This window comes from Hypomesus transpacificus, chromosome 22, assembly GCF_021917145.1.
Source record: "Hypomesus transpacificus isolate Combined female chromosome 22, fHypTra1, whole genome shotgun sequence".
In the NCBI taxonomy this organism is placed as follows: domain Eukaryota; kingdom Metazoa; phylum Chordata; class Actinopteri; order Osmeriformes; family Osmeridae; genus Hypomesus; species Hypomesus transpacificus.
This window is the reverse complement of record NC_061081.1, coordinates 13,000,345-13,027,895: the sequence shown is the minus strand read 5'-3', so window position 1 is coordinate 13,027,895 and position 27,551 is coordinate 13,000,345. Positions and strand designations below refer to the sequence as shown.

Sequence of the window (27,551 nt, the reverse complement as noted above, 5' to 3'; positions counted from 1 at the left end):
ATACACACATACACAGACAGGAGAACATTGTTTCATCAATGCTTCTCTTCCTGTCTCTAAAGGACAAACTAATTAACGAATGTTTTGATGAATGAAGCTTCCAAGAAAGATGCTCTAGGGCAGTGGTTCTTAACCCTGTCCTCAGGGAACCCCTGTCCTGCATGTTTTGGATGTTGCATGTTTTGGATGTTTCTTGGCTCCGACACACCTGATTCAAATGCATGCTCGTTACCAGGCTTCTACAGAGCTAGATAACCACCCATTTATTTGAAACAGGTGGGCTGGAGCAGGGAAATGCAGGACAGCGGCCCTTGAGGACCAGGATTAGAGAACCCTGGTCTAAAGGGTGTGGCGGCTGAGTCCAGGTCTCTTAAATAGAGACACTGCTGCAGGGTGGAGGTAAAGGTCTCTTAAATAGAGACACTGCTGCAGGGTGGAGGTGAAGGTCTCTTAAATAGAGACACTGCTGCAGGGTGGAGGTGAAGGTCTCTTAAACAGAGACACTGCTGCAGGGTGGAGGTGAAGGTCTCTTAAATAGAGACACTGCTGCAGGGTGGAGGTGAAGGTCTCTTAAATAGAGACACTGCTGCAGGGTGGAGGTGAAGGTCTCTTAAACAGAGACACTGCTGCAGGGTGGAGGTGAAGGTCTCTTAAATAGAGACACTGCTGCAGGGTGGAGGTTAAGGTCTCTTAAATAGAGACAATGCTGCAGGGTGGAGGTGAAAGTCTCTTAAATAGAGACAATGCCGCAGGGTGGAGGTGATGACACACAGGTGTAGAAGTGTAGAAGCACACCACTGACAGATAGGTGGCAATGTATACAAGATAGCTCAGTATAGCTCAGTGGTTAGAGCGTTTGGCTGCAGAAAGTGGCTGCAGGTACAAATCCTTCTCGATATGTTGCCGCTGATAATGGCATCTGATACGTTAGATTAAGACATTATTGTGAATGTATTTATATGGTCAACAAGTATGTAACCGATTGATATAGTCTTCAGTTGTATGGCCACGATGGCAGTTGTGATGAGATCACCTGAATCTCACTTATATTCAACGATATCTCAACCAGCTCCTAAATTACCTCTTAACCCAGTGGTTCCCAACCCTGGTCCTCGGGACCCCCCTGTCCTGCAAGTTTTAGATGTTTCCCTGCTCCAACACACCTGATTCAAATGAATGGGTCGTTATCCAGCTCTGCAGAAGCCTGTTAACGACCATTCATCTGTCTTAACCCATCACATCACTGGGCCAGTGAAAATAAGTTTGTCTCAAGAATCCAGTCGCTTGAAAAAAAATGCCTTTATTTTCCATGATTTTCTTTTTAATACATTTGTTGTGTAATAAATAGACATGAGAAGCAGGCTGGTGGCTCCGCCCCTTTCCCATACCATTTCTGCAACATCATTGTATCTGTCACTCACACTGCAAACAAGTTTTCATAGAATTTACAACACAAAATAAAAAATAAAGCTTGACACAAGCTGAAAATACTGCCACCAGCTCAAAGCACACTCAAATTAATACATATTTCTCTGAGCTGTGTTTATGTAGCAAATCCCCCAAAACAAAAATATATATATTCACAGTTAAAGTATTTACACATTTTAATAAGATTACAAAGAAAATGGGCAGAAAATGAAGAAGTTTCTACAAGAAACGATCTTTCAAAAGGGAAGAGGAGCTATCAATATGTACAAGATGGACCTTTGCTTTAAATAAACAATTTCAACCCTTGTTTAACTTTAGAAATTCCTTTTCACAGATCCCTGAAAATATCTTCTTAAATACTCATTTTTTGTTTAATAAAAAAGGAAAGATGCATCATAAGTACTCCCCTGTTGTGATAAAAAAAGAAGCTTCAGATCTGATTTACAAGTGAGCCTGTACATAATAAACACCACTGCCGTTAAAAAAACATCCTTCAAAAGCATGACATCACAATGAACAGGAAGCAATGACTGACTTGGTCTTGGAGGATTCTGGATTGGCTGGGGAGACAAGAGCGATACAGGAAGTGCAAGCCTCTGATGCATTGAAGACGGTGTTCACATCCTGCAAATGACAGAGACCATGTGACCACAGGAGGACAAGACTAACTGTGGACTGGAGCCTGGGGGGGGGGGGCAAGAAGCAAAGAGAGCGAGGTGCTAGGCGACCTTTCAGGAACACTGGTGTAAGCTAGGTACAATACTGGGGTGGGAGGGGCCAACGAGCTGAGACACGACGAGACATATGGGGGACGGGACGGGACCCATCGTCTTCGCCGTCACAAGCGAAGGAAACCGACAGTTACAAAAGCAAACATGCACACACAGACCTCATCCACAACAAACACATTCGCTCACAGGTTAAAATAATATTTGTTTTTAACCCTTTCTTGTCATTTCATTGTGTGTAGTGTGTGAGGGTTAAACACAACAGCTACAGACAGCTTTCAGAGACATCCCTGTTTGAGAACTCTGGAAGGTATCCATGCATATGGCACTTAGAATACTGCTTCTATGCATGACCATCATCATTGTCGTCGTCGTCATCATGATGCCCACCTTTGATTGTCCCACAGCCAGGCCCGTCCCCAACATCCGTGTTACGTGACAGACGACAGTTTGAGATGGGACACTGGCTGGGGTTACATTGAGTCTGGGTTCAACGAGACTTAAACCTCCACAAAAGCACAGTGAGCTCTGCCTTTCCAAGGACTTAACACTAGTGATGCATGGTTAAACCTTCAGTTCCTCAAAGTACCCATGTTATGTGTGTGTCCTCCCCCCCTCTCTTCAATTGACTATTCTAAAGTATGCCTATAGAGGGCAGCACACACATATTTTGCCTTCACGTGCACACGCAGAAAACACACACACACACACTAAAGTGTCTTAGAAGAGACAAGAGGAGAGCGAGAGCAAAAAGAGTGGAAAAATACAGCAAGAGCGTTAATACCTTTTGTAAATCTTTGAATCCATATACCTAGAATTTGCATAAAGTCACAGGCAGCAGCATGATATGGTATTTGCTGGTAAGAGGGGTGTGTTTCTGTGTGTGTGTGTGTGTGTGTGTAGAGCGATGGGACGACGGCCTCCACACAAACACAGATTTGTGAACACGTGGCACAAGTAACCGTCGTGTGCGCCTCAAATCTGCATCTGCTACGAAAGCACTGGTGTCAGCTGATATCCCAACAGGTGTCAGTAACCTGACCTCTGACCCAGGGGAATAGTGTGACAGGCCCCTCCTACATCGAGGGGAAGTGTTATCCTTGTGTGTTTTTACAGTATCAATGAGCAGCTAGGAGGGAGGTTTGGGTGTGTGCGTGTGCACGTGTGTATGTATGTGTGTGTATGTGTGTATATGTGTAAGTGTGTTAAGGGGGGGGGGGGGGGGGGTCACGTACCACACATATACACCATAAAGCTTATGAGGAAAGTGAGAGTATGGGAAACAAACCCAGGATGAGAGCCGAAGTGGAACCAAGTCGAACATACACAGAGGGAAGAGGGAAGGTTTAGAGTGCCGGACCAGGGAGTCCGTCGGTACAGTGCTTAGTATTGTCCGGGTCACTGGCAGAGTATGTGTCTGTTGAAGAAGCACCTGAAATCGTAAACAATCTTGAGTGAATGTGTGTATATAAGAGTCCCAGATAGGAAAACTGCACTGAACCCAGATGACTTGCAGGTCTTCGAACCCGGGTTCTTCAGCCGTCTCCTCCCCCATCTTCCATCACCGTGTCGACATTTTGGCATGGAGTCTCCGTGTGCGTCGTCCAGGGTAGCGTGGGCGGCCATGTTTAGGGACAGTGCTCGTCGTTGCTGGAAGCGTCTCTGCTCTAGTTCAGCGTGCCCCTGCAGTTCTCCGCTCCGCATAAACAGGGGATCTTTTCATCCTCGATGGGGAACTTGTAGTCGTAGGTGATCTCCTCGTTCACGTTGATAGGCTGGCGGGAGTAGATGACGATCTTCTTCTGGGACTCCACGGAGATCACCTTCGCGTAGCAGTTGGGCTGAGGGGAAGGGAACGACAACATTAGCATCGCGGCGCTAGCTTAGCGTGACGTTAACAACCCTTGTTAGCATGCCTATGCTAGCTTAGCGTAACAGTATGGCTGAGTAAAGGAAGAAGAAAACAACAATGTTAGCATATTTATGCTAGCTTAGCGTAGCAGTATGGCTGAGGGAGAGGAATGGTGGAAATAACAGTGTTAGCATCACAACGCTAGCTTGTGTTGCCACTGCTAACAAATCCTCCATCTTTCTTGTTGTCTGCAGGAAACAGGTAGGAGCCCTGTGAGACTGGACCTGACCCTGGTCTCTCAGGAAGTTCTCTTACATTGCAGCTGTGGTTGATGAAGCGGGCGAAGTTGCCACACTTGGTGGCGTCTATGATGGTGTCGTGGTCCACGCGGAACATGTAGCTGCTCCCGATGCCCTCCTCCTCGTAGCGCTTCTCCCTCATGTCAGCGATCACCTGTGGCACACGGCAAAGAGGAGCCGTTAATGCACTGGGACTATGTCCATGAGCCTGTGGTCTAGGACTGAAACTACATGTTCATTTAGTCATTTAGCAGACGCTCTCATCCAGAGCGACTTACAGTAATTACAGGGACATTCCTCCGAGGCAAGTTGGGTGAAGTGCCTTGCCCAAGGACACAACGTCATTTGGCAAGGAACCTATTACCGTTTGACATTTTTATGTATTCAACAGATGCTACAGCCCATAATCAAAAACCACAGTTACAAGCCTATGGTCTGGCACTGGGCCTATATCTCCCAGCTCGTGGCCCCTGTGGTATTACTCCTCACGTCTCCCCAGGTCTCACCTGTCTGATGTTCTGGCCGACGTACTCAATCACCATCTCGTCAGCAGCAATGGGCTCCAAGGCGAACAGGCCCCAGTCGTGGATGCCCGACTTACAGAAGCGAATCTTCTTCTTGCGGAACTAGAAGAGGAAGGAGGGAACGAAAGGCGGAGGGATGGAAGGACAGACGAAGATAGAGAGAGAGAAGTAAGGATGGGAGAAGGAAGGACGGAGAGGAAGGAGGTAGAGAAGAAAAAAGAGAGGAGAAAAAGGGAGAAAGGGGTAGAAGAGAGAGAGAGACGTCGGGTGAAACGGGGGTGCAGACGGACTGATTGTCATGGTAGACCGGCGCAGCGTTGGACGGCTGGCAGGTCGTCCTGCAGGCTCGGTTTACCTTGAGCTGGTTGAACTTGAGCAGGTCACTGTCGCAGCTGAAGGAGGACAGCAGGCGACGCTGTTCTGAGCGGCGCTCCGAGCCCGCCCTGGTGGAGCCGTGGAACTGGGGAGGGATGCTCATCCCCTGGAGGGGAGAGAGAGAGAGAGAGAGAGAGAGAGAGAGAGAGAGAGAGAGAGAGAGAGAGAGAGAGAGAGAGAGAGAGAGAGAGAGAGAGAGAGAGAGACAGAGAGAGAGAGAGAGAGACAGAGAGAGAGAGAGAGAGAGAGAGGAGACAGAGGAGAGGGAGAGGAGACAGAGGAGAGGGAGAGGAGACAGAGGAGAGGGAGAGGAGACAGAGGAGAGGGAGAGAGCGAGAGGAGAGGGAGAGGAGAGGGAGAGAGAGAGAGGGGAGAGGGAGAGAGAGAGAAAGGGGAGAGAGGGAGAGAGAGAGAGAGAGGGAGAGAGAGAGAGAGAGGAGAGAGAGGGAGGAGAGAGAGAGAGACAGAGGAGAGGGAGAGAGCGAGAGGAGAGGGAGAGGAGAGGGAGAGAGAGAGAGGGGAGAGAGGAGAGGTGGAGAAGGGAGGAGAGAGAGACAGAGAGAGGAGAGAGAGAGGAGAGGTGGAGGAGGAGAGAGGTGGAGAAGTGGAGGAGGAGAGAGAGAGGTGGAGAAGGGAGGAGTGCGAGGAGAGGAAGGTGGAGCAGAAGAGAGGTGAGGTAGGTGGGTGTGGGAGAAGGGAGGGTACAGAAGAATAAGATGGTCACCAAAGGCCAAGCAGTAAGGCAGAGATGACGTCACTCTCACACAGACACACTCAGACCAATACAACACACACACACACACACACACCTGGGTGTCGACTGGGGGCTCGTCGGAGAGCAGGCGGGTGCTCTGGAGGTATTTGATCTTGTCCTTCTTGTCGATCTTGTAGTAGCCCTCGCTACGCGCACAGCCGGTCATGTGATCCCTCATGCCATCATCTCGCCTCTTCTTCTTTGTCCCCGGGATGTTGGTAGGTACACAGGAGTCAAGGGCAACGCAATGGAATACGTTTGAGTCGACTATAGATTATTTTTTACCTGACTTGAAACCTTACCTCACTTCCTGCCAAGTTTTTTTTTAACCAGATTTACTCTTCTGCAGTTGTCAGCTGTAATATATACAGAAGTGAATAATTTGTGTGGGAACTGCCCAACATTTACCTGCACCAGTGCATGAAACATATTTCATTCACTTCAAATTTTAGTTTGAGAAGTATTTCATTCACTATTCTTGAGTGTAATTACAATACGTAGACACCAGAGGGCGCAGTGTGCCACAGTGACTTGGAAGGTGATCGTTCTGAATAACAGCAGCAGCCCATTAGTTGGGGGGACGGGGGGTCTGGGTTGAGGGTTAGCAGTAAAGGATATGAGGGTGCTGGACCCAGAGGGTGTCGTTGAGCCAGTCGTTGCCTATATCCTGCTGCAGCATCTTGTCGTAGGTCACCTGCAGGTGGCGAATGTCCTCATCGTCGATACCGTCGTTCCAGATGTCGTACAGGATGGTCATCTCCTCAAACTCGGAGCGCGGGGCGAAGCAGGGCCGCGAGGGCGTGGTGGCGGGGGACAGGCTGTCCAGCAGAAGCTCCTCCCACCCCCTCCGCGGCCGCCGGACCTGCTTGACGAGGGTCTCCTCGTCCTCGTAGGGCAGGATGCCGTCCTCGCACTTCACAACCGTCGTCGTCTGAGGCTCCGCCTCTGCTTCCCGGAAGTCCAGCCCCTTGGCGGTGGCGTCCAGGCCGGCACGGCTGACGGCGTCCGGAAGGGCTGCGTTGGCGAGGGCCTGGGTGATGGGGGGGCAGGGAGGGGGGCATGGAGCTCAACGGCAGCTCCGAGGTCACGGCAGGGGGCGCCGACGCCAGCGTCTTCTTGTTCTTCGGTCTGCCGGGTTTGCGCTTGGGTGGGGTGGCGTCGGGGACGAGGGGGGGCTCGGCTGTGGGGGGGCCGTGGGGGGGCTCCTGCAGGGAGGGGACAGACAGAGGCAGGCTGGGCAACAACGTGCCGAGCGGGGGCTCCTTGAAGACAGGCCGCTCATCCAGGCTCTCGGAGGAGGCCTTTCTGGCCAGACTGGCGGCCAGCGCCGCCGGGTCGGGGAAGGTGGGGGCGAAGGTGAAGTCTCTCCCGGGGGTGCGGGGGATGCCCGCGCTCAGGACGGGCGACTGGGCCGGGTAGGGGAAGGGGCTGCCCAGGACGTGGGGCGAGCTGAGCGTCAGGCTGTTACCCGTGAGCGGGGTCTCGCAGCCGGGTGTGTTGGGCACCGTTTCAGTGCTCTGGGACTTCCCCAGCCCCGCCCGCTCCATCAGGTCCCGGCCAGGGGTGCGAGGGGTGTCCTCGTCCGTGGGGAGCCGGGGCCGGGGCAGGAGGAGTTCGGTCAGGGGGCCGGGGGGCGGCAGGGGCAGGGAGCGAGTTTCCAGGGTGGGGGTAGGAGGCAGGGGGAGGTGCGTGGAGGGGACGGGGAGGGCTTTAGGGGTGGTGGTGCAGGGTAGCTCCTCGTCCTGTGGGCGGGGCTTGGGCCGAGTGTCCTGGTCGCTGTCGGCGAGGGATCCCGTGGGAGTGGGTGGACGTACGTTCTCAACGTCCTCGTGGGGTTCGGACGCGGGTACAGGAATGCTGACTTCAAGATCCATATCTGGCTCTTCGACTGCAAAACCAGAAAATACGACATCTTCATTCACAACATACCCAGTGTCACATAGAGCCAAAAACTATTCCGTGTCAAATTTAATTTCAGAATTTCATGTCAAGACCAAGCAGAAGAAGTTCAAACCTGGGACTCCCTTGGGCGACAATGGCCAGACGTCCTCCAGGGTGGTCCGGCCAGACCCTGCCGCCTCCTGCCCCTCGACCATGGCCATGTGGTTGGGCTTGACCTTGCGGCCCGCTCCCTTGCCCAGACTCTGGTCCTCCTCACATGGCTCATCCTTGGGCGGCGGGCCCGTGGGCGTGCTGGGAGCTTTGGACACCACCTCCTCCTCCGCCTCCTCCGCCTCCTCGTCGGAGGAAGACGAGGAAGAGGAGGAGGAGGACAAGGACCGAAGCCGGTCCTCTCCTTTCTCGGACTCCACATCCACCGCCATCTCGTCCTCCTCCTCCTCTTCCTCCGAGCTCGACTCGTAGTCCGACGAGTCTCCGCTCTCTGCTGACGAGTCCGAGTCTGCCTTGCCCGAGGCAGAGCTAGCTGCATCTATGGAGAGGCAGGACACAATGAGTTAGCATGTCACAGAGCTAAATGCATCTATGGAGATGGGACATTGACTTAGAAGGTTACCACTACAGTTGAGTTATGATCATGTTTATCTTATGGAGGATTATGTACAAATTACAACAGGTATATCGTGTGTATTAGAGTAATAAAACGTAGGTTTACCTTCGTCCGAAGAATCGGATGATCCTTGACGCGAGTCACTGGATGAGTCCGCCCCATCTTCTTCACCACTCTCCTAAAAGACCAGTCAAGATCTGACTTAAACACAGAGCTAATAAAAGATACCCAGACACACAACTACAGATGTGTGCATTAAACCCCACCAGTCTGTTTATATCCGTCTGTGGCTGTCCCTCTGTATCTATACCTATCTATCAAGTCTTCAATCTCGCCTCCATTGCCGTGTGATGACGGACAGCTCACCTTGCCCGACGACAGCCTCTCAGAGACCTCCGTCTCGTCAGGCTCCTCCTCCCTCTCCGACAGAGACTCCTCCTCCTCCTCCTTCCCCGAGGTCTCCTCCTCCTCGCCCTCGCTGTCCAGCTCCAGGGGCCGGGCGTGTCTGCGCCGCGCCGCCGCGCTGTCCCCGTCCAGCTTGGAGCCGTCGGACGGCAGGTCGGTCTGCCCGTCGTCCTCCAGCTCGTCGTCAGCGGGCGTGGACGGCCTCGCCCGCTTGGTGTCGCCCGTGGACGACGCCTCGGGGGGGTCCTTCCTCTTCACCTGAGGGGGGCGACACGGACGGCGTCAGGGCGCAGGGAAACAAAGGGGTGTGCAAACAAGCACACCGCAGCACACACACTAGCACACTAAACACACACAGCCGCCAGCGATTAGAGAAATAACTCCCGACGGCGGTACCTTGAAGGAAGGCAGGCGGATGGCCCCTCGGAGGCCGATGCCCAGGCCCATGCCCTCGTAGCCCAGGCCCTCGCCCTTGTTCCAGTTCTCCAGCAGGCTGGAGCCCATTGTCTCTTTGGGCTTGGGTTTGTCCTCCTCCTTCCCCTCCCCAGCCTTCACCGGGGTTAAGGATGCCTGGAGAACAACAACAGCCGTAGCATGAGTCTATTTTAGACTGCTCAGCCCTGTACAAACTAGTCTTTGTCATTACTGAAATGAAAGTGAAACTTAGCCCTAAATTTGTGAACAAGCTAAAAAGCCATATTAAATCTGCTGTCATATAAATCAACTCCCTGCCTACCATGCTATCGCAGCGCTCCATGACCTGAAACACATTAGACGATTTCCTACAAACTCTGCTCACAATCACCCTCTCCCATCAAAGCTCAAGACAAATTAGTTTTTTGGTCATTTGAAACAAACTACTGATTTCAAATGTGGCTTCTTTAGATAAACATTCTTTGGTATCCAGGCAACAACGGTCATATTCTACCACTGCATGAATGTAAAGCTGTTGTGATGCCCTTGTGCTGTGACTTCTGGGGACACCGACCTTGGCAGAGTGTTCCTTCTTGTCCCACCACTCGTCGAAGGCCCTGAAGGCCACCACCTCCACCATCTTGCGGTTCAGGTCCCTCTTCATGATGGCCTTGAGCTCCTTCATGATGACCAGCAGGACTCCGTCCACCGTGGCCTTGTGCGGGTCTTCCTTCTTAGCCTCGTAGCCGGGAGGGGGAACCGCCGGGTTGAACTTTGGCATGCTGGGAAGTGGCCAGGGTTGCCCCGGCACAGCCGCGTTCGCCGCGGGGCTGGCCCCCATGGCCAGGGGCTGGTAGGGGCCCCCAAAGGCCATGGCTCCCGCCCCGGCTGCGGCCGCCCCCATGAAGTGGGGGTAGGGGTAGGGCCTCTGGCTTTGGGCCATGCGACTCAGCATCTGGGTCTGCATCTGGAAGGACATGTGGACGCTGCTCCACTGGGGGAGGCAGCTGATGAGGTCCATCTGCATCATGGGCACCATGCCCGGGGGGTAGGGCAGGTGGGGCAGCATGGGGTGGGGCACTCCAGGACCGGCCATGTGAGGAGGGTGGGGGCCGGGGACCGAGGAGTGGGGGGGCAGGTGCGGGGGCGGCAGGGGGAAGCCGGCTTGGGGGGGGAGAGGGGGGAATCCCGGGGGAGGGATGGGGATGGACTGGGGGTGCATGGGGGACACGGCTGAGTTGACCACGATGCCCTTGGCGCAGTCCCCGCTGGCGACGGGCGAGCCGGGCATCTCGTCGTCGGAGATCTCCATGTCCTCCCCTGACGAGTGGTTGCTCTGTGTGAGAGAGGAGACAAGATATCAGGACCCTCTCGGACTGCCCCACTCCCAAGTACAGCACGGCCCCGCTGAAACCGTTTTTTTTCGAGCAGTGAATGCATTTCATCGCAGTGACTAACCTGAGCGTTTTGGGTTGTTTTTTAAGTTCAGGCTCAGTATCAACAATAACCAGACACCTCCCACCTATCACTTTCAGCCTCTCCATCACCTAGCGCTCCCCAGCTCCAACCTTGACATTAGAGGTTGGGAAGAACACCACTTGCCGTTTGCAGCGTGTCATTAATTCCTAATACTTCAAAACAAGACACAGACATAGCATTGAAGCCCAGTCTGGCTGCAGTCACCAACCCGCCCCACGACTTTTCAGAAGCGCCAACTTCCGAGCCCAGCCGTTCATTCAACACACCTCTTACAACTACGCAACCAACAATAGACCAACCTGAAACGACAAACATTACGCAAGGCATTAAGAATCACGGCATTCACGGAATCCTTTGAACGAGAATCAATTCAGTGAGGAAGTGGGACAATGAGATTGGAGGACAACAGTGAGGGGGGGAAGGATAGGGGAGTGTCGTGTGTACCCAGTGAGCATGTGCCATTGTTTACTTTGTGATTGTGTGAAACAAGATTGTGTGAGACAAGAACTACACCACAGCCAATCTTGACAGTCTGGCTCGGGCCAACCAGGAAGTGAGGCATGAAAGGGAGCCAACGGTTAAAACCTGCTTCTTCTTCCTGTTTGCATGTCTCGTGAGTATTTCACCAACAGGAAGTAAAAGTGCTCTCTGCTCCATAGGCAGAACATGTCAGTCTTGTTCAGCTGGCAGTACTAGGTTCAGGTTTGTATACAAGAAAATCATGAAACTAGGTTAGCTGGATTGGGCTAGGCAAAAGCAACACAGCATAGAAAATTCCTGCTGGAACAAAACCATTAGATGGGTCTATCAATTGAAACAGCTCCAACTGCTACTTTTATGAATCAGAGGCAGTGAAACCGGAATGAAGCGTTGCCTCTATGACCACTGAGGCTGCGTGAGAGGGAAAGTGTGTCTGCCACCCTTACCCTCAGAGGCCCCAGAGCTGCTTCCGGAACCTGCCGCGGTCACATGACCCTCACTGTAAACACCATATCAATCAAATCAAATCAAATGTATTTGTATAGCCCTTTTTACACGCAAGCATGTCACAGAGGGCTTCACATACGCCTATAGAACTGCCCCTCAACCAACCTAAACCCTCAAGGATCAATCCCGGATCAATCCCGGTCGGGTCCACACTGATGCAGAACCACTGGGCAGTTTAGGGATCTCAGGGTGATTCCTTCACGCGGTTCACCATCTACTACGTGTGAATTTAGCAGATGCTTTAATCCCAAAGGGATGTACAGAAAGAGATTTGAACCTGCAACCTTTAACTCCACCACTCAGCCAAACCAACCCCATGTTGGTGGTAAAAAGTAGCTAGTTTTAGGTCAGTTCACTTTTTAAGAAAAGTGAAGAAAAAAAAGGTCAATGTGACTTCCGTTGAGGTTGTGAAATGTATCGATGAAATCATTTCTCAAAATCGTCACCTCCCATGAACTACCCTCTGTCCCTTCATCGACTACAGCTTCTCTGCTCCACAACGTGTTCACAAACCTAACTGTCACACTCAGCAGTGTGACCAGATGTCACGACCAGGCTCAGTCCTGCTCTCACCCGTATTCCACGATCAGGGTCAAACGACACACACACGGTGGAAGTTTTTGATGGGACTGCCGCCCCCCCCCCCCCGCCCGAACTTACCGTGTCCATTTTTTCCGTGGGGGTGTGGTTTCCAAGACGACTGTCTTTGAGGTCGTCGGAAACGGACTTCTCCGGGCCTGGAGAGCTTGCCCTCTTGAGCAGCGGGGCGGTCCCAGGGATGAGCTCCTCGTCGTCGGATTCGGGTAGCGGCGTGGGGCTGATGTCCTCCAGGCCAGTGCTGGAGGGTCTGGAGGGGCGCTGGGGGCCAGGGGGCCCGCCCACGTAGGGGGGGATGGGGGACAGCTGGGAGGACGAGGACGAGATGGGGCTACCTTCCATCTTCACCTCGTTGTCCGAGTCGCGCTCGGCCAGGAAGGGCAGCTTGCGCTTCAGGAGCATCTCGATGCGCGAATCCAGGCTGTGCCGCTCCGAGTCCAGGGTGGGGGTGCTGGGGGAGGGGCAGCGCTCTGGGGTCCGAGGCGGGGGGGTGCTGGGGTGGGAGGAGGGCTCGGGGGGGGGCTCCGGGATGGGGGGGGTCTCGGGCTTGTCGGTGGCGACAACAGGAGGAGGCTGCGGGGGCCGGGGGTACTCCGCCTCTCTCTGAGCGGGCTGGTGAAACGGAGGTTTGGAGGCGGGGAAAGCGGGGGGCATGGGGGCCTGGTACGGAGAGTAGGCTGACTTGAAGTTGCCGGGGGGAGGCGGCGTGTGGGCGAAGGAAGAGGCGCTGGGCGGGGGTTCGGGTGGGGGTGGCTGGTTCTGCTTGAAGGGGGCAGCGTCGGAGCCATTGCCTCGGTAGGATGAGGAGGACGAGGTGGAGGAGGAGCTACCGGTGGCGTGGACGTAGCGCCTCTCTGGTCGCCGGTTGTAGGCATCCTGGAACTTGGTCTCGTGGCGGCGGGGCTTGTAGCCGCTGCTGGAGCCTTCAGCTCGGCTGGACTGGTAGGCCGGCGTGTTCTGCCTGCTGGAGTAGCTCGAGTCCTGAGAGAAGGGGGTGCCCGTCTGTCGAGGCGTCCCCTGGGACTGGGGCGTGTCCTGCCGGACGCTGGAGTAGGCCGTGTCCACCGAGAGTGGGGTGGTGGTGCTCACGGGGGTCGAGGGTCCTCCCGCGGCCGAGGAGCTGCCCTCCGAGAGCCTGCGGAGAGGCTCGCACGCCTGGAAAAACACACACACACACACTCGGGTTAGGAGGCACACACTTACTTAAGGCACCGCATAAAAATGCCAGACACAGACTCAACTGACGCGCTCTGTAAAACATTAGCAGACATGGGAGTCACTCCAGATATATCCAGCTATAATAACTTCTGCCCACCTCTGTTTATACCAACTAGTCCAATCACAGTTCAAGAGTTTGAGAAGCATGTCGGAGGAGGGAGGGAGGGGGGCCTCCTCTTAAAGGAGTCTGGCTCAAAGTACAGCAGGTTTCAAGGGCTTGCCCCTTCCTCTACAGACAGGGACTGGACTACATTCCTTCCAGGGCCTCATTTTACCACCTGCTGCACTGATAAAATGGATTAAAGATAAAAGATGTCAGCTTGGATTGGCCAGGGATCGACTGCTAGTCCGTGGAGCCTGGCAGTAACAATGAACAAAGCATGGGCTCGACTAAATCACCTTTCAACTGCTTAGTTTCCGATCTCAAATTCATTTCGAGTGACCTGGGTCATCCAAGTTCAACAAGTATTTAAAATGTACATAAAGTAGCATGCTAGAGGGTCAAACTGATTGGGATCCTGGTTTTGGGGAATACCAGAGGCTGTGGACACACAGTAGGATGTGATTTGATTCATTTTCATTATCATGCTTTTGTCCAGAAAATAACGCAGTTTTTCTCTCAAGAACACACAAACAGTGCCTGCAGAGAGTACAGCTGGAGCCCAGGGATCAGATGTGTCCGCTGGGGAGGAGTGGATTTACATGTAGTCATTTATCAGACGCTCTTATCCAGAGCGACTTACAGTGAGTACAGGGACATTCCCCCCCAAGGCAAGTAGGGTGAAGTGGAGGGCACAACATCATGTGGCACGGCGGGGAATCGATCCGGCAACCTTCTGATTACTAGCCTGACTCCCTCACCGCTCAGCCACCTGACTCCCATGTGGATGACGGAGATCTTACCATGAGAGCCTCAGCCAGGCTGCGAGGTGACAGCCGGACTTCTTCGCCCACGGGCAGGGTCTGCGGCGTGTAGCTACCGTCCGTCAGGAGATGAAAGAACTTCAGTCGCCTCTCCCCTACAGCGATGGGAATAGACATTTGTTAAGTGGGTGAATTTCCCGCGATGATTCAATGGATTGTTTAATAGAGGAGGAAAAAAAAAAACGTATTCATTAAGTGGGCTAACACAGTGACCCCATATTAACCAGTTGACTGGAAAGGAGTTTGAACATGTGCGGTCTGGTCAAATCAGTGTCTGGGGAAGGCTGGTCAACACTCTGATCTATAAACATGCCATCCTGCTGAGTGTGAATCAAAATACGCACTGTCTCTTTAAAAGAGCAGAAGACAGTTGCAGGGTAGAAAAAAACGATCCATGAGGAAATTCTAAGCAACCCTGGTAAGGCCATGGAAAGCGGAATCCAGTTAATTGGTCAGATAATTTAGAGATGTATTTTTTATAAATATGTTTATCAAAGGAAGATGTCAATAAAATGACAAAAGTCTATCAAATGTTATACAGCCAGTGGATACACACAAGTATAGCCAAACACACACTCACACACCAGACACACACACACACACACACAAAGTCAAATAAATATCTTGATTGAAATCCTTCATGCCTTGCTCTGCATTGTGACTATCCTATGATAAATGCGTGCCAGCAGCACAGAAACTATTGTATCTTCTGGAATGTTTTAATGTATGTAGAATTGCTCAATTATTTCCTGCAACATAACTTTTGAGACAATATTCTAAATCAATTATACAAATATGTAAAAATTGCTAACGTACAAAGACAGATGACACAAAACCAAACTGAACAGGACATACTTTTTAAACACCATTTTAATTGTGTAGATAATTAAGTGAAATGTGCACAAGCTAAAAAGAATTAAGTTTTTTGTCCCATGGGAGTCCTGCGCGCTCACTGAGGTACAAATAGGTTACCAAGCAACCAATGTAAATGTATCGTCTACACGTGATAACTGCCCTCAAACGCCTTACCAACTGACAGATCAATTTAGGTAAGGGTCATAATAAATGTGCATGCCACATGTTATTTTTTATACGAGAACATAATTGCGTATAGCCTACGTCATTTCTATTAATAAAGTATGCCATTTACCTTTAGGGTCTAGCTCCACGTGGATTTTGTTGCCCATGACAGACGTGTTATTTAGACTCTGGACGGCCTCCTTGGCTGATTTCACCGTTCCGAAAACGACCTTGGCAATTCCCAAGTGTTTTTTGTTCTTCGGGTTATACAGAATTTCCACCTCTTCTAAATCTCCAAATTTCTTACACATGTCGGTTAAAAACGACTCTCTGATGTTATCGTTCAGCTTCGCGAATGTAACCTCCTTTGGAGGCACGCGGCCGATGTAACATTCGTCGATCTGTAAACAAAAATCAAAAGGTAATCAACATCATTGGCCTACCGGTAGCCTAGACATCGTTGTCGATATATATTTCATAATAAAATTGTATGACATCTTTCATGCAAAACGCTACTTTGGTGAACCGGGTGACAACAAAGAACACAAGTAATACATTATTAATATAGCTTTAGAGAAGGTGTAAAGGGACAATGCATTGCCTAATAATGTATTAATGTAACTCTTATGTCTTTATCCAAAAATCCGAAAAGGCACGAGACGTTCTGTCAAGATCAGTGAGGGGGTGTGTCTGACAACCACGCACACAAGTTCAAACCCCAAATAAAGTTGAAGAGGACATTTCTTCTCAAGAATAGCCTACCTTAAATTTCGGAACCGGGAGATCAGTCTCCTTGTACTTGGACCAGTGGCGACCGATTCTAGGGTCTCGAACGCTATCCACCGGTGACATTCCAGGGTTCTGTATAGAGAGCAGAGTGTTACCTACCATTCTAGAACTTAAAAACACACTGGGAGAATATCATACACCGAATTGAAAAAAGTTTAGTCCAAAATGATGATTTTTAAACTACAGTTGGAAAGAGCTCGGTTCTATATTTCGGAAAGTTGTGCCGTTCTCCAAGTGAATATTGGAATATTGTCAATTGTGATGCACAGTGTCAGGTGCAGATACAAGCGTTTACACGGTCCACAATGTATCAATCGTTGGGGTACTCTGTTACAATTGTAACGAGGCTAACTCGTCACTTCAAAGGCGGATGTTAGTGATCAACGTACGGGCATACTGAAAGTCTGTCCATCGTAGCGATACAGTTTTGGCGATCCTTTCTGGAACGCTGGGTCAATAATCAACTTGTAACTTTTCCAATGGTGACTTCTTTTCTCCCCCGAACTGCAAACGGGATGGCTGTTGTCCATGCCGTTCGCCAAACCTGAAAAGACACATTGACATGAGGGCAACACGGTCTGGCGAACGTCCAGAAATCACATTGCTACACGTTCTGTTAAAAGCGTCTGCATTCTAAAATTTGCAAATACTAACAGGAGGAAAATGGGGGAGAAGCATATCCCAGATACCCTATCGAAACAGACATTACAGAAGGGGAGAAAAAAAGAGCAAGCTTACTTGAACTCAGCTTTCTGCCATGGTCTTCGTTTACTCTGTTTCTTTCCCCTGGCTTGGACATGATTTGCCCGATCGACTGTTTTTAATTAATCAAACGGCAAGATCGTTCACCTTTCGCTGATTACATTACATGATTTAAAGGATACTGCCTCCTTTTTGCGAGCCAACACATATTGTGTGCCTCTAGTCTGGGGTTTCTGTCTCTCCCACAATACACCACTATTGAGCTTGGCAACCCCTCGTTCCAGTCGCACTTTCGATACCAAGTTCTTTGGCTATGTCTACTGTCTTTAATATTGGCAGGGTACTACAAACTATACGAAAATTATTTATCACTATAAAAATATATTATGCTTACATATTTAAAAAGATATGTTTAATGGCCCTGTAGCTTGAACGAGGGATTTATAGTAAGTGTCGAATCTACTTCTTGCATTTACTTCAGCGGCAAACACAAGATGGATCCAGAGGGCTCCTTTTTAGGTTACGCGCCGACCTGAGGTCTGCTGGTATTTTCTGCTTCCACGTAAGGTTGCATTAAGATCGGATCCGAGTACTGTTGTTAAGGGATTGCTTCCCATTCTTAGCTCATTAATATCTCGAAAAACACCGCCAAATATCGCTTCTTACACCACCTATAAGTAAACATGTTAAATATTTTTTATTTAAGAGATTATTCTTTGAGTAGCGTTCACGGTGGTTTGCAACTCGTTAATATTATAGCCTATACACAGGCTATATGCAAAAGCTGATAGCCTATTGATTATTACCATCATTACCTGTTTCATTCTCATTGCAATTTGTATAAATAATCCGCATGTCCTATTTAGCTTTTGTGTGAATTGTTGTGCCCTTGCACATTATGCTTGATATTTTGCAGTGCTTGGGCAATTGGCTGGTTAACAGTAGCTGTTCCGCCGGCCAATCAGATCCAAGCACCATTTCGGCTTCAGCTATTAGAGGCACAGTTGAGGAATCCTTCAACAGAGAGCAGAGAGAGGGGGCTGTGCGCTCTCAGCGGCCATTTTCCTGAAAAGGGACTCTGAGGCCAATATGGGTTTCCTTTGTTCCAAAAGGGATCTTATACTTGATTTCCTCATCTCTCAATGGACTATATGATAAATTACAATGATTCCTCATTGAAAGGATTGAGAAGAAGGAAGATAAAGTACTGGATGTTATCCCTTTGACATTTTGAATCTTTTTTTTCCTCTGCCTGGAATCCATCTTTGTCTTAACTAGGTCATGGCACACCCATAAAAATAGTATGTGTTTCTAAAGTAAAAAGAAAAAAAAAGTATAGTGAATAAACAGCTTGATTGAAGGTGTTGTTGAGAAAAAAGCACAGATATAATTAGAGTGTGTAATGGCATATAACTGACATTGCACTGTTTTGGCCTTGTAAGATTTAGCAATGAGTAAGTTCAACATTTTATTCATTTCTATTTGTAGAAAAGCTGTATCAAATATTCAGTACTGTAATTAAAATACCATAATTTTTTAACCTCATTAACTTATATCAAATGCCTCATGTAGGAACAATGATATAAGTATAAATGCCAACTTGACTTTTCAAAACCTTCATTGGCATGCTGTATAGATCCTCACTGGTAATGACATTTGAGGCTAGATTCAATGCTCCTCTAACGTCTGCAAAGAAAGCAGGCCAGACAGAGATAGCAATGGCCCTTAACAGCAATGCTTAATCATGTTGACTGGAAATTGGCAGTTGATTCCTGACTAACCCCCCTTTGATAGTTTTTCTACATTCCAGACTTGTAACTTCTACACATGATATTTTTTCACATGATACACCATGGTTACACAACAGGGACCTTTATAATACCCTGAAAGTCAGTAAGTATTCTTGTGTCAAAGGATGACCACAGGCTACAAAATGTAGATGACACGTTTTGTGTATGTTAATGATAAGGGAAAGGGGATGTGGAGGGGTTGCCTGGATATATGCAATGTGGAGTTATAAACGCTTATGAAAAATAAAATGACCTTGCTTCAAGGGCATATTTCAGTTTATCTGCAAATACAGTCACACTTCATTTAAACTGGCTACTAAGGCTCAAAGTATTGACAGTTTCCACGGGAGCATGGAGAAAACTAATGAAAATATTTACCTTGCTTTGATGTAATACATACATCAGGCCTAAATGCAGAGGAAAAAGGAACGTATTAACTCCCATCTTCGGATCGTCTAATAATGTCTTTAAGGTGGAGTGGGGTGACATCTCCTAAACAGTGAGAAAACAGTTAGCCAGAAACCTCTTCTCTTTGGACTTTAAACTTACTTTATCAACGAATAACACAATTCTGAACATCTTCAAGAGGCATCTGAGAGAGAGAGAGAACATAAGCAAATCACCTCTCTTCCTGAAGACAGGATTGCAGTCAAATTCTTAACCTTCGTTAAATTTCAAGATTCTAACTGTGAGGCTACTTTATTTAAAATAGGCCACTGCAACAGAAAGTCTGCCTTTTCAAAGGTAATGCATTTTAACCTGATTGACAGCATTCGTTTTTGGAAAGATTGAACATGGTCTTATTGTCAGGAATTAACCACAACTGGATTAGCAAATTGTAAGATTTCTCAACAAAAACGTTCATACTATTGAATAGTCTTTTGTACATTTTAGTATGTGTTATTTCAATAACATTATTATTGGTAACTTACAACGAATTACTAAATGTAATCCAAAAGTGTTATCTTAACTGAGAACATTGAAGTACATTTCAGGATAAAATTAATCTCGTAGACATGTCTCTGCCACGCTTTGTCCAAAAAAGTACTTTTAGTAGGCTACTGTCGTTTAATGGCTTCTCTGCTGTTCGCAGCTTCAAAATGGCTTCTTCACAGACAAAGGGGAGTACTGTGTGTTGGTAAAGTAACTGCGCCATAGCTGGGCGAGGACTCAGTCACTCGAAAAAGAGTGCTGCGTTTCCCCCTTCAGGTCTTTGTTCGCTCATAAGTATTTCGAATGTAATGGATACACGATGATAAATTGCTTCGACTGGTGTAGGTGTACGTTGTGGGTGAAAGCCGAAATGGAGAGAAAAAAAAAATCTTGTAATTCTCAGAATGTAGTGACATTGCATTGCGCATTTAGACCCGTAGCTTGGTTGCAGACCAGCAGCTGAGCTGACGGATCTAGAAAGGTCTAGGCAGCCACAAGTAATCTGAGATTCTGGTCAGTCGCCAAGCGACTGCGAGCGCTGCACCCACACTGCCATATAAGGTCAAGAGGCACGATATTCGAACATTGTCTGGTATTTCTCTCAGGAAACTCAAAGAAGGATTTCAGGCTTCTACACGCTCTTTCTTTTCTCTTTACAGGTAATGGTTTGGTATTTCAAGGTGTTGATTAGCTGCTCAGAAGATGGGCTATAGCCTACTGAGGTGTCAGCCAGATATAGCCTACAAATCCGTCCAATAAGTAAAAAGGAGAAAAGCTGAATGAAGGTTGTGTATTTCTGTGCACGTACATGCGTGGTAGGGCTTATGAAGGTCTCTAGGCGAGAGCGACAGGGTATGGTTGCCTTGCGTGCTGTGAGTAGATTAATTTAATTAGGCTGTGTTTTTCCTCTGCGACCATATGTAATCCGTGTAGTTTCACATTGACGGAAAAGATATTCAACATGTAGGCACCCTATCTTTTGAATTAAAACGTCTTGTTTATTTTTTTACGCGGTGGAACAACTGCACAGTGGTAAAAGATTTCACGAATGTCCAAATGCATGTTGAATTAAAACTCTTATCGTCTTTTCAGCAATTAAAATACACACAGGCCTTTTTGTCCTCTACAGTAAAGTTGTATTTGTAGATAACCTACCACGTATCAAGAGGCCTGGCTTTAGCTCAAACAATAGTCTATTCCAACCAGTAAGGTCGTAAGGCCGTGTTTACTCGGGGGAAGGAACGGAATGTTAGACGCATGAATGCGTCAATTGTAATTTTTTTACCAAAAAAAGAATTCACGGATGATCGTTCAACAGTTACTTCATTTTACATTTCTCGTTTGCGCCATTTGTACAGTTTTACGCACGGGGATAAGGAGACAGGCAGGCATGGCTACCATGAAGGCACACTCAGTGTGCTGAAGGTAAGGCCTTACTCTTTAGGCAGACCATGTACTCGCTCCATTTTGTTCAACATTGAGGACAGAAATCCGGATCCAACAGAAGTTGGGTAGTCAAGCAATTTTTTTCGCTTTATCATACCTTATAAATTATTATCGTACCCACGATATAACATCAATTGTAGTCTATTTCTGTAGCAAATTTACTCAATGTTATTTAAAACGTGCTATTTTATTAGACTAAAAGAGGTGTTGTCCAGTTTCTGTTTTCCTTCGTTTGTAATTCCTAGTTCAAATAGAGTCTAGTCAGGTTCTACGGAGGCCAACTAACAAGGTCTATTTAAAATCTCACAACTCGAGTATAGTTGTGTCAACAATTAGTCGTCATAAAAACATTTTACACTATAAATACACAGTTTGGTCATTGAAATCAACCCATAACAGGCCTACATTTGGAGTGCATTCAAGCGGCTTCCCCGGGCTGTGGTGTCTGATGCAATGCAGACGGGACAGGCAAAAATGCTTCACCAAAATCTGAGTCCAATGTCTAATCAGAACTGTTAGGCTAATTCAGTATTTTACCGTATTGAATTGGGAAACGTCTTATGGATTCATAGTCATATATATTTATATATTAGCAGGCTATTTGTATATAATTCTAACTGTCTAAACTACTAAAGTCATATTATCCTATGCAAATAACTATATTATTGTACATTGTTTTACCGTTCTTACTTGGTGTTTTGCATGTCTTGTGTTTTGTATTGCCATTGTTGTAATTTTTTTTTTGATTTATGGCAACATCCAATGATTGTATAATGGTAGAAATATTCAGGCAATGTAGGCATGCCATTAAGTTTGCACATGTGCGTTTGTTCGTTTCATAAAATCAGAAGTTAAACAGACATCAAAGCTATTTATAAGATGTGGAGTCGCCAAGGATGACCTCGCATGTAGCGACAATAGGCGGCGCCTTCTTGAAAAGATCAATGACTGTGAATCTGCATCTTTTGCAAATTTACTCTTCACCTATTTTGCTGTTTACAATTATGTGTTGTAACCATTGTTGTTGTCATAGCCTGTACAAATAAACATACATGTATCAAAGTATATGTTGCCTATTTTCTTGATTTGGGAAAGTGATTGGAAAAATCAGTGTCGTTAAAATAACTAGCTTTAGTGAGGATAGAGGATCCTATGTTGTCCAACTTGTGAGTTCCAAGCATCTGATTCTTATGTGTCTTATTCAGGGATGCAAGTGTCACCTTATAGTCAACAGCATAAAGATCTGAGATCCTTGCTGCGGGTCAAAGGTTAGCTGACCTGGCTTAGATCCCATGTAAGTTCCTCTCCAGTAGAACCCACTACGATGAAGTGCGGTTGGGTCGGCCCTATCACATGAACATAAACCCCTCACTAATAACAGGGCCCCCCCCATTCCTTGGATAACTATTTTCTCTAACAATGATTTAGCTTGAGATGGAGAACTACGAGAACAGACCACATGCACACAGACACTCCTACCTCAATGAATGGAGGCCGTACCTCAAGAGTGCGTGCATCCGCTCAGTGATGGAACAGACTCATTACGAGGGTGGGAGGGAAAGAACGGGGGCGGGGGAGAGAGAGGAGGGTGGGGATGAGGAACAGAGAGAGAGAGAGAGAGAGAGGGAGGACAGAGGAGAGAGAGCAGTTACACTGTTACAAAAAGGTCTTGCCAAATAGATGTTTCCGGTGAAGACAATGTCCATCTGAGAAATCCACTAAAACATATTTTTTTTTTTTGAGGAAGTTGTGACTAGAGCAAGACACCTGCTGGAGACATTGGTCTGTTCCTTAGTCTTATGAACACAAGCCATGCTCTGTTTCATCTGATAGCCGGCGTTGGATTTGCCATGAACTTAGCCTCACTTCTGAGGGACTGATTCATTCAACTGACATCGACCGATCTAGAGTCTCCTGAGGAGATATGACTCAAAACGGTGCCCTGACAAGCAACGGCACTGCGAAAAAAGGTGAAGATCTCAAAATTGTCATCGTTGGAGATGGCGGGTGTGGGAAAACATCGCTCCTCATGGTGTATGCCAAAGGAGACTTTCCAGAGGTAAGGGGAACTAACGTTTTTAGAACCAACCTCATAAAAATGTTGGACAGTAGAAGAAGGAAGTTTAGTGTGACCTTTCATTGTGCTCTTTATTTCTGTAAGAGTGGATCTGTCAGTTGCTCACAAGGTTGTACATTAACTTTGATATGGAGCTGACTTTTTTATTTGTTATTTATTACTTAATGAACTTAAAGCTGAATGTGAGGAAAGACAGTTAAATGAGGGAATCCCCACCAGGCACAGCAAAGGGTGTCACAGAAACAGACAGGACTTACTGTTCTGTAAACGGATGTGTCATTGGATTTAACATGTTTCCTGTTAGTGTACTAACATAAAATATAATGCTATACTTGTTTTGGTGTGTCTTATCTACAAACCAGAAATATGCACCGTCTGTATTTGAGAAGTACGTCACCACCATCTCTTATGGAGGGAAGGAGATTGTGCTCAACCTCTACGACACGGCCGGTAAAGTTCATTTTCATTGATGACATTTACCTTTCATCCTCAGCAAACATATTTACATGTAGTCATTTAGTAGATGCTCTTATCCAGAGAGACTTACAGGAAGTACAGGGACATTCCCCCGAGGCAAGTAGGGTGAAGTGCCTTGCCCAAGGACACAACATAATTTGGCATGGCCCGGAATCGAACCGGTCCCATTCCCTAACCGCTCAGCCACCTGACTCCCTACACATATAAGGGGGTGGAGAGTTTGAACCTGCGACCTTATGACCAAATGCTCCAACCACTGAGCTATACCTTTCATAGATATCTTCTTTCTCCTTATCTAGCACCCTGATTATGATCAGTTGTTTTCAGATGTGTCAGTTCAGTCCAGTCACAGTAGACAGGTATGCGGAAGAACCAAGGGGTGTGGAGCCTGTGGGTGTAGGGGTGTGTGAGAGACGGTGACACATCTAGCCTCTCATGGTGAAGGGAAGTCATTCTGATGGGAAAACGTTGACACCCATCGATGACCATGCAGATGGAAGAGATACAAAAATAGGTGAGGGTTAAATGATTAGAGGGGGGAAAAAAGCAGACAAATGTACCAATGGCACACCCTCTCTAAATCTTGCCCTAGGCCTTTGCATTTCTGTGCAAGGCGTTAGTATCTAGCTGTTTGCCTAACACCAGGCATGACTTCATTTAAGATGAGTGGGTGCAGCATAGTCTAGCAGCATAGTCTAGCAGCATAGTCTAGCAGCCTAGTCTAGCAGCCTAGTCTAGCAGCATAGTCTAGCAGCATAGTCAAGCAGCATAGTCTAGCAGCATAGTCTAGCAGCATAATCTAGCAGCATAGTCAAGCAGCATAGTCTAGCAGCATAGTCTAGCAGCATAGTCTAGTAGCATAGTGACTTTCTTCCTGTAAGCTCTGGTGCTTAGACAGAGGATGTGGTGAAAGGTTGATCTACAAAATAGCATCTTGGGGTATCAAGTGTAATTCTTCCTCACTAGATGGTAGATAAGACATGGAGTTGCAATGAGTCTTAATCACACAGAAACTCAACCAGTTGTGTTTCATTATGGTTGAACGGTTCTTGAATAATCAGTGCACAGAGTACATTTGTGTTACGTGTGTAGTAAGAATGTACGATGTAACAGATATCAATTTAAAGAACACAATGGCCACCAGATATAAGTCAGAATATACAGGCTTGTAGAGGAATTCAGTTTTTATAAGGAAAGCCATCACCATGTCCTAGCAATGTCCCCATCATCAATTGTCAGTTTATCTTAGTATAACTGCTGTTGAGACACTCAAGTTTCACAGGAAGCGGAAGTTGAACGCAGGAAGTGGTTTTACCTCTCCCCCAGTATGACTTAGTATCAGACCATGCTATACTTAGAGGTCACAATGTGAAATGAAAAACAGGTTTAATGGCATCTCTCATTAAAACCCTGTTCACTGAGTATGCCTACGATGTCCAAAGCATTCAATAGTTGTTCAAATGAAACAAGAATTCCATAATAATTTGTTCTAAGGTTCATTTGAGTTTTTAAAGATGTATATTTGTTCTAAGGTACAATTTGTTTTTATAGATGTATATTGGGAGTTAATGTATGTGTCTGTGTATCCTTCTTTAGGTCAGGATGACTATGACCGATTAAGGCCATTGTCCTACCAAAATGCTAACCTTGTGCTGGTGTGTTACGACGTGACCAACCCCACAAGCTTTGAGAATGTGTTGATCAAGGTACCGTCATCCAACGACAACCCCAAGTCAACACACACACCCACAGCTTCCCTCATTAGAAACATGAGGACTATACTTATATATACAGAGAAAACATGAGGACACATAGAAAAATCTGGGCCACGCAAGTCCTGAGTGTGACCTCATAGTTTATGTGTATCTGATTGTGACAACATCACAAAAGTTGGGAAAGGAATTTCATGAGATCACATCTTATCAGCAGTTTCTGCAGAGACACCATGACAAGAATCCTGCCTCATAAATGATTGACTTAGAAATATATTGTCAACATTGTTCTGAAAGACCAGCCAGCACAGTCAGTTTAAATGAACTTTGACCCCTGTGGGTCAGCTCGAAAGAGAGATTCTGCTGGAAACCACCCCTCAATGAGTGGTGAAAAGTCAACACACAGACATGAATGCAAACAGACGGATAAAGGGCGAGGAGAACGCAGTCACGAAGAGACATTGTGCTCACCAGCACACGAAAGAAGCACTCCTACTGCATGTGCACAGGCAGACCCTGCTGGGGGGGGGGGGGGGGGGGGGGGGGGGGCTTGGAGGGGGGGGGAATAATATGTTTTAAGGTGTGGCAGAGTAGCCCTGACCCAGCTCATGCTCTCTCTCTCTCCTCCCCCCTTCTCTCCCCCAGTGGTACCCAGAGATCAACCACTTCTGTCAGGATGTTCCTGTCATCCTGATTGGTTGTAAGACTGACCTCAGGAAGGACAAGGAGCGTACCAGGAAGTTGAAAGCCTTGGACCAGGCTCCTATCACCTATATACAGGTGAGGACAGAGGAGTGACTTCATGGGTTCCACCACTGACACTGGGATGTCAACTAGCTAGCTTTCAATTCAGTCTTTTTTATATACTCCATTCGATATATTGCACATACAGTACCAGTCAAAAATGTGTTCAAACTTTTGACTGGTACTGTACATATTTACATCTCCCTGAGACCCTTCATGTCTTACAATTGTGTTTATCAGCCAAACCTGACTGCTTACATTACGTTAAACATTTTAAAAGCTTTTTTTTCCTCTCAGACTCAGGAAATATGTTTCATATTGTGCAAATAGCAGTCAGACATGCTGACCCCATCTCCCTCTTGTGAATGCTGGATGTGTGGGTGAACAGGGTGATGAAACCAAGAAGCATATGAATGCAGATCTGTACTTGGAGTGCTCAGCCAAATATCGGGAGAATGTGGAGGACATTTTCAGAGAGGCCACCAAGCGAGCCCTGGCTGCCAGTCGCAGAGCAAGACACCGAACGAGGAAGAGGCACTGTGTGCTCCTGTGAGGAGGCACGGGGACGGTGGCCCCAGGAAGGGGACATTCTGGAAGGGGACATTCTGGAAGGGAACATTCTGGAAGGGGAATACTGGAAGGGGACAGAGTCTAGCGGTCTGCTGAGGACGGATTTTAGAGGAGCACTGACCTGCGTTTTTCTTTCTCCACGTGACGTCATCCTCAATGACAAAACCTTCCACTGAGTTGACCTGACAATCAACAGAACTACCCCCCCCCCCTCTCATCTGGCTAGAGAAACTGAACACTGGATGGATGTACCAGAGACGTTTGGTAGCTCGTAGTGAGGGAGGGCTTTGAGGCTACAGTTTGGTTTGACTCGTAGACCGGACTGGACTGAGAGTATGAGACAAGTCTGCTTGCTTCTAGTAAATACAGTGCTCATATGTAAGGATGAGTAGGATGCCCATTGCTCTTTGGTCTCAAATATCAATTTTCAGATAAGTTCTTCATATGATTGTTTTGTACTAAAGGCACCCTTTGTCAGTGATCTCTCCATGCCTCCTTGTCTTGTCATCCTTTCAACAGCAGACACCAGCAGCGACCAAACAGCTGTCCTTGATGTCTTTAACTTAGATGTGTCTGTGGAGTTTGGGTTACTCTAAAGTTACGTTCAGGGTGGGAAGGAGAATGTAACACTGTCTATGTTGTGGACACTGAGTATTTATTGAAAAAACAAACGCCACAGGGCGACAAGGGAACCATGAACGGTGCCAAAGAACACAGTAAAAGAACTCTCTAACCTGCCTGATCAAATAATGCTTCTCTAATGCAAATATACATGGGGTTGCACCCTCTCCTAACCTA

General features: G+C 47.7%; 2 protein-coding genes across 2 annotated transcripts; one reads left to right on the top strand and one right to left on the bottom strand.

Moving 5' to 3' along the window:
* Positions 1-1,280: 1,280 nt before the first annotated feature.
* setd1ba (SET domain containing 1B, histone lysine methyltransferase a) lies at positions 1,281-22,253 on the bottom strand. The gene is given in 19 exon segments (XM_047044608.1): positions 1,281-3,997; positions 4,324-4,461; positions 4,814-4,933; positions 5,187-5,312; positions 6,016-6,182; positions 6,579-6,996; positions 6,998-7,848; positions 7,975-8,391; positions 8,575-8,647; positions 8,836-9,132; positions 9,271-9,444; positions 9,863-10,624; positions 12,415-13,506; positions 14,473-14,588; positions 15,644-15,914; positions 16,276-16,374; positions 16,692-16,846; positions 17,041-19,286; positions 19,418-22,253. Coding segments are annotated over 18 exon segments (5,511 nt in total). The 5' UTR covers positions 17,102-19,286; positions 19,418-22,253; the 3' UTR covers positions 1,281-3,823.
* A 503-nt stretch (positions 22,254-22,756) lies between these two features.
* On the top strand, positions 22,757-27,244 carry rhof (ras homolog family member F). The gene is made up of 5 exons (XM_047044619.1): positions 22,757-23,232; positions 23,613-23,700; positions 25,324-25,433; positions 26,085-26,219; positions 26,572-27,244. Exons 1-5 carry the CDS (start codon positions 23,098-23,100, stop codon positions 26,734-26,736), a joined length of 633 nt encoding a protein of 210 aa, XP_046900575.1. The 5' UTR covers positions 22,757-23,097; the 3' UTR covers positions 26,737-27,244.
* Positions 27,245-27,551: the final 307 nt, after the last annotated feature.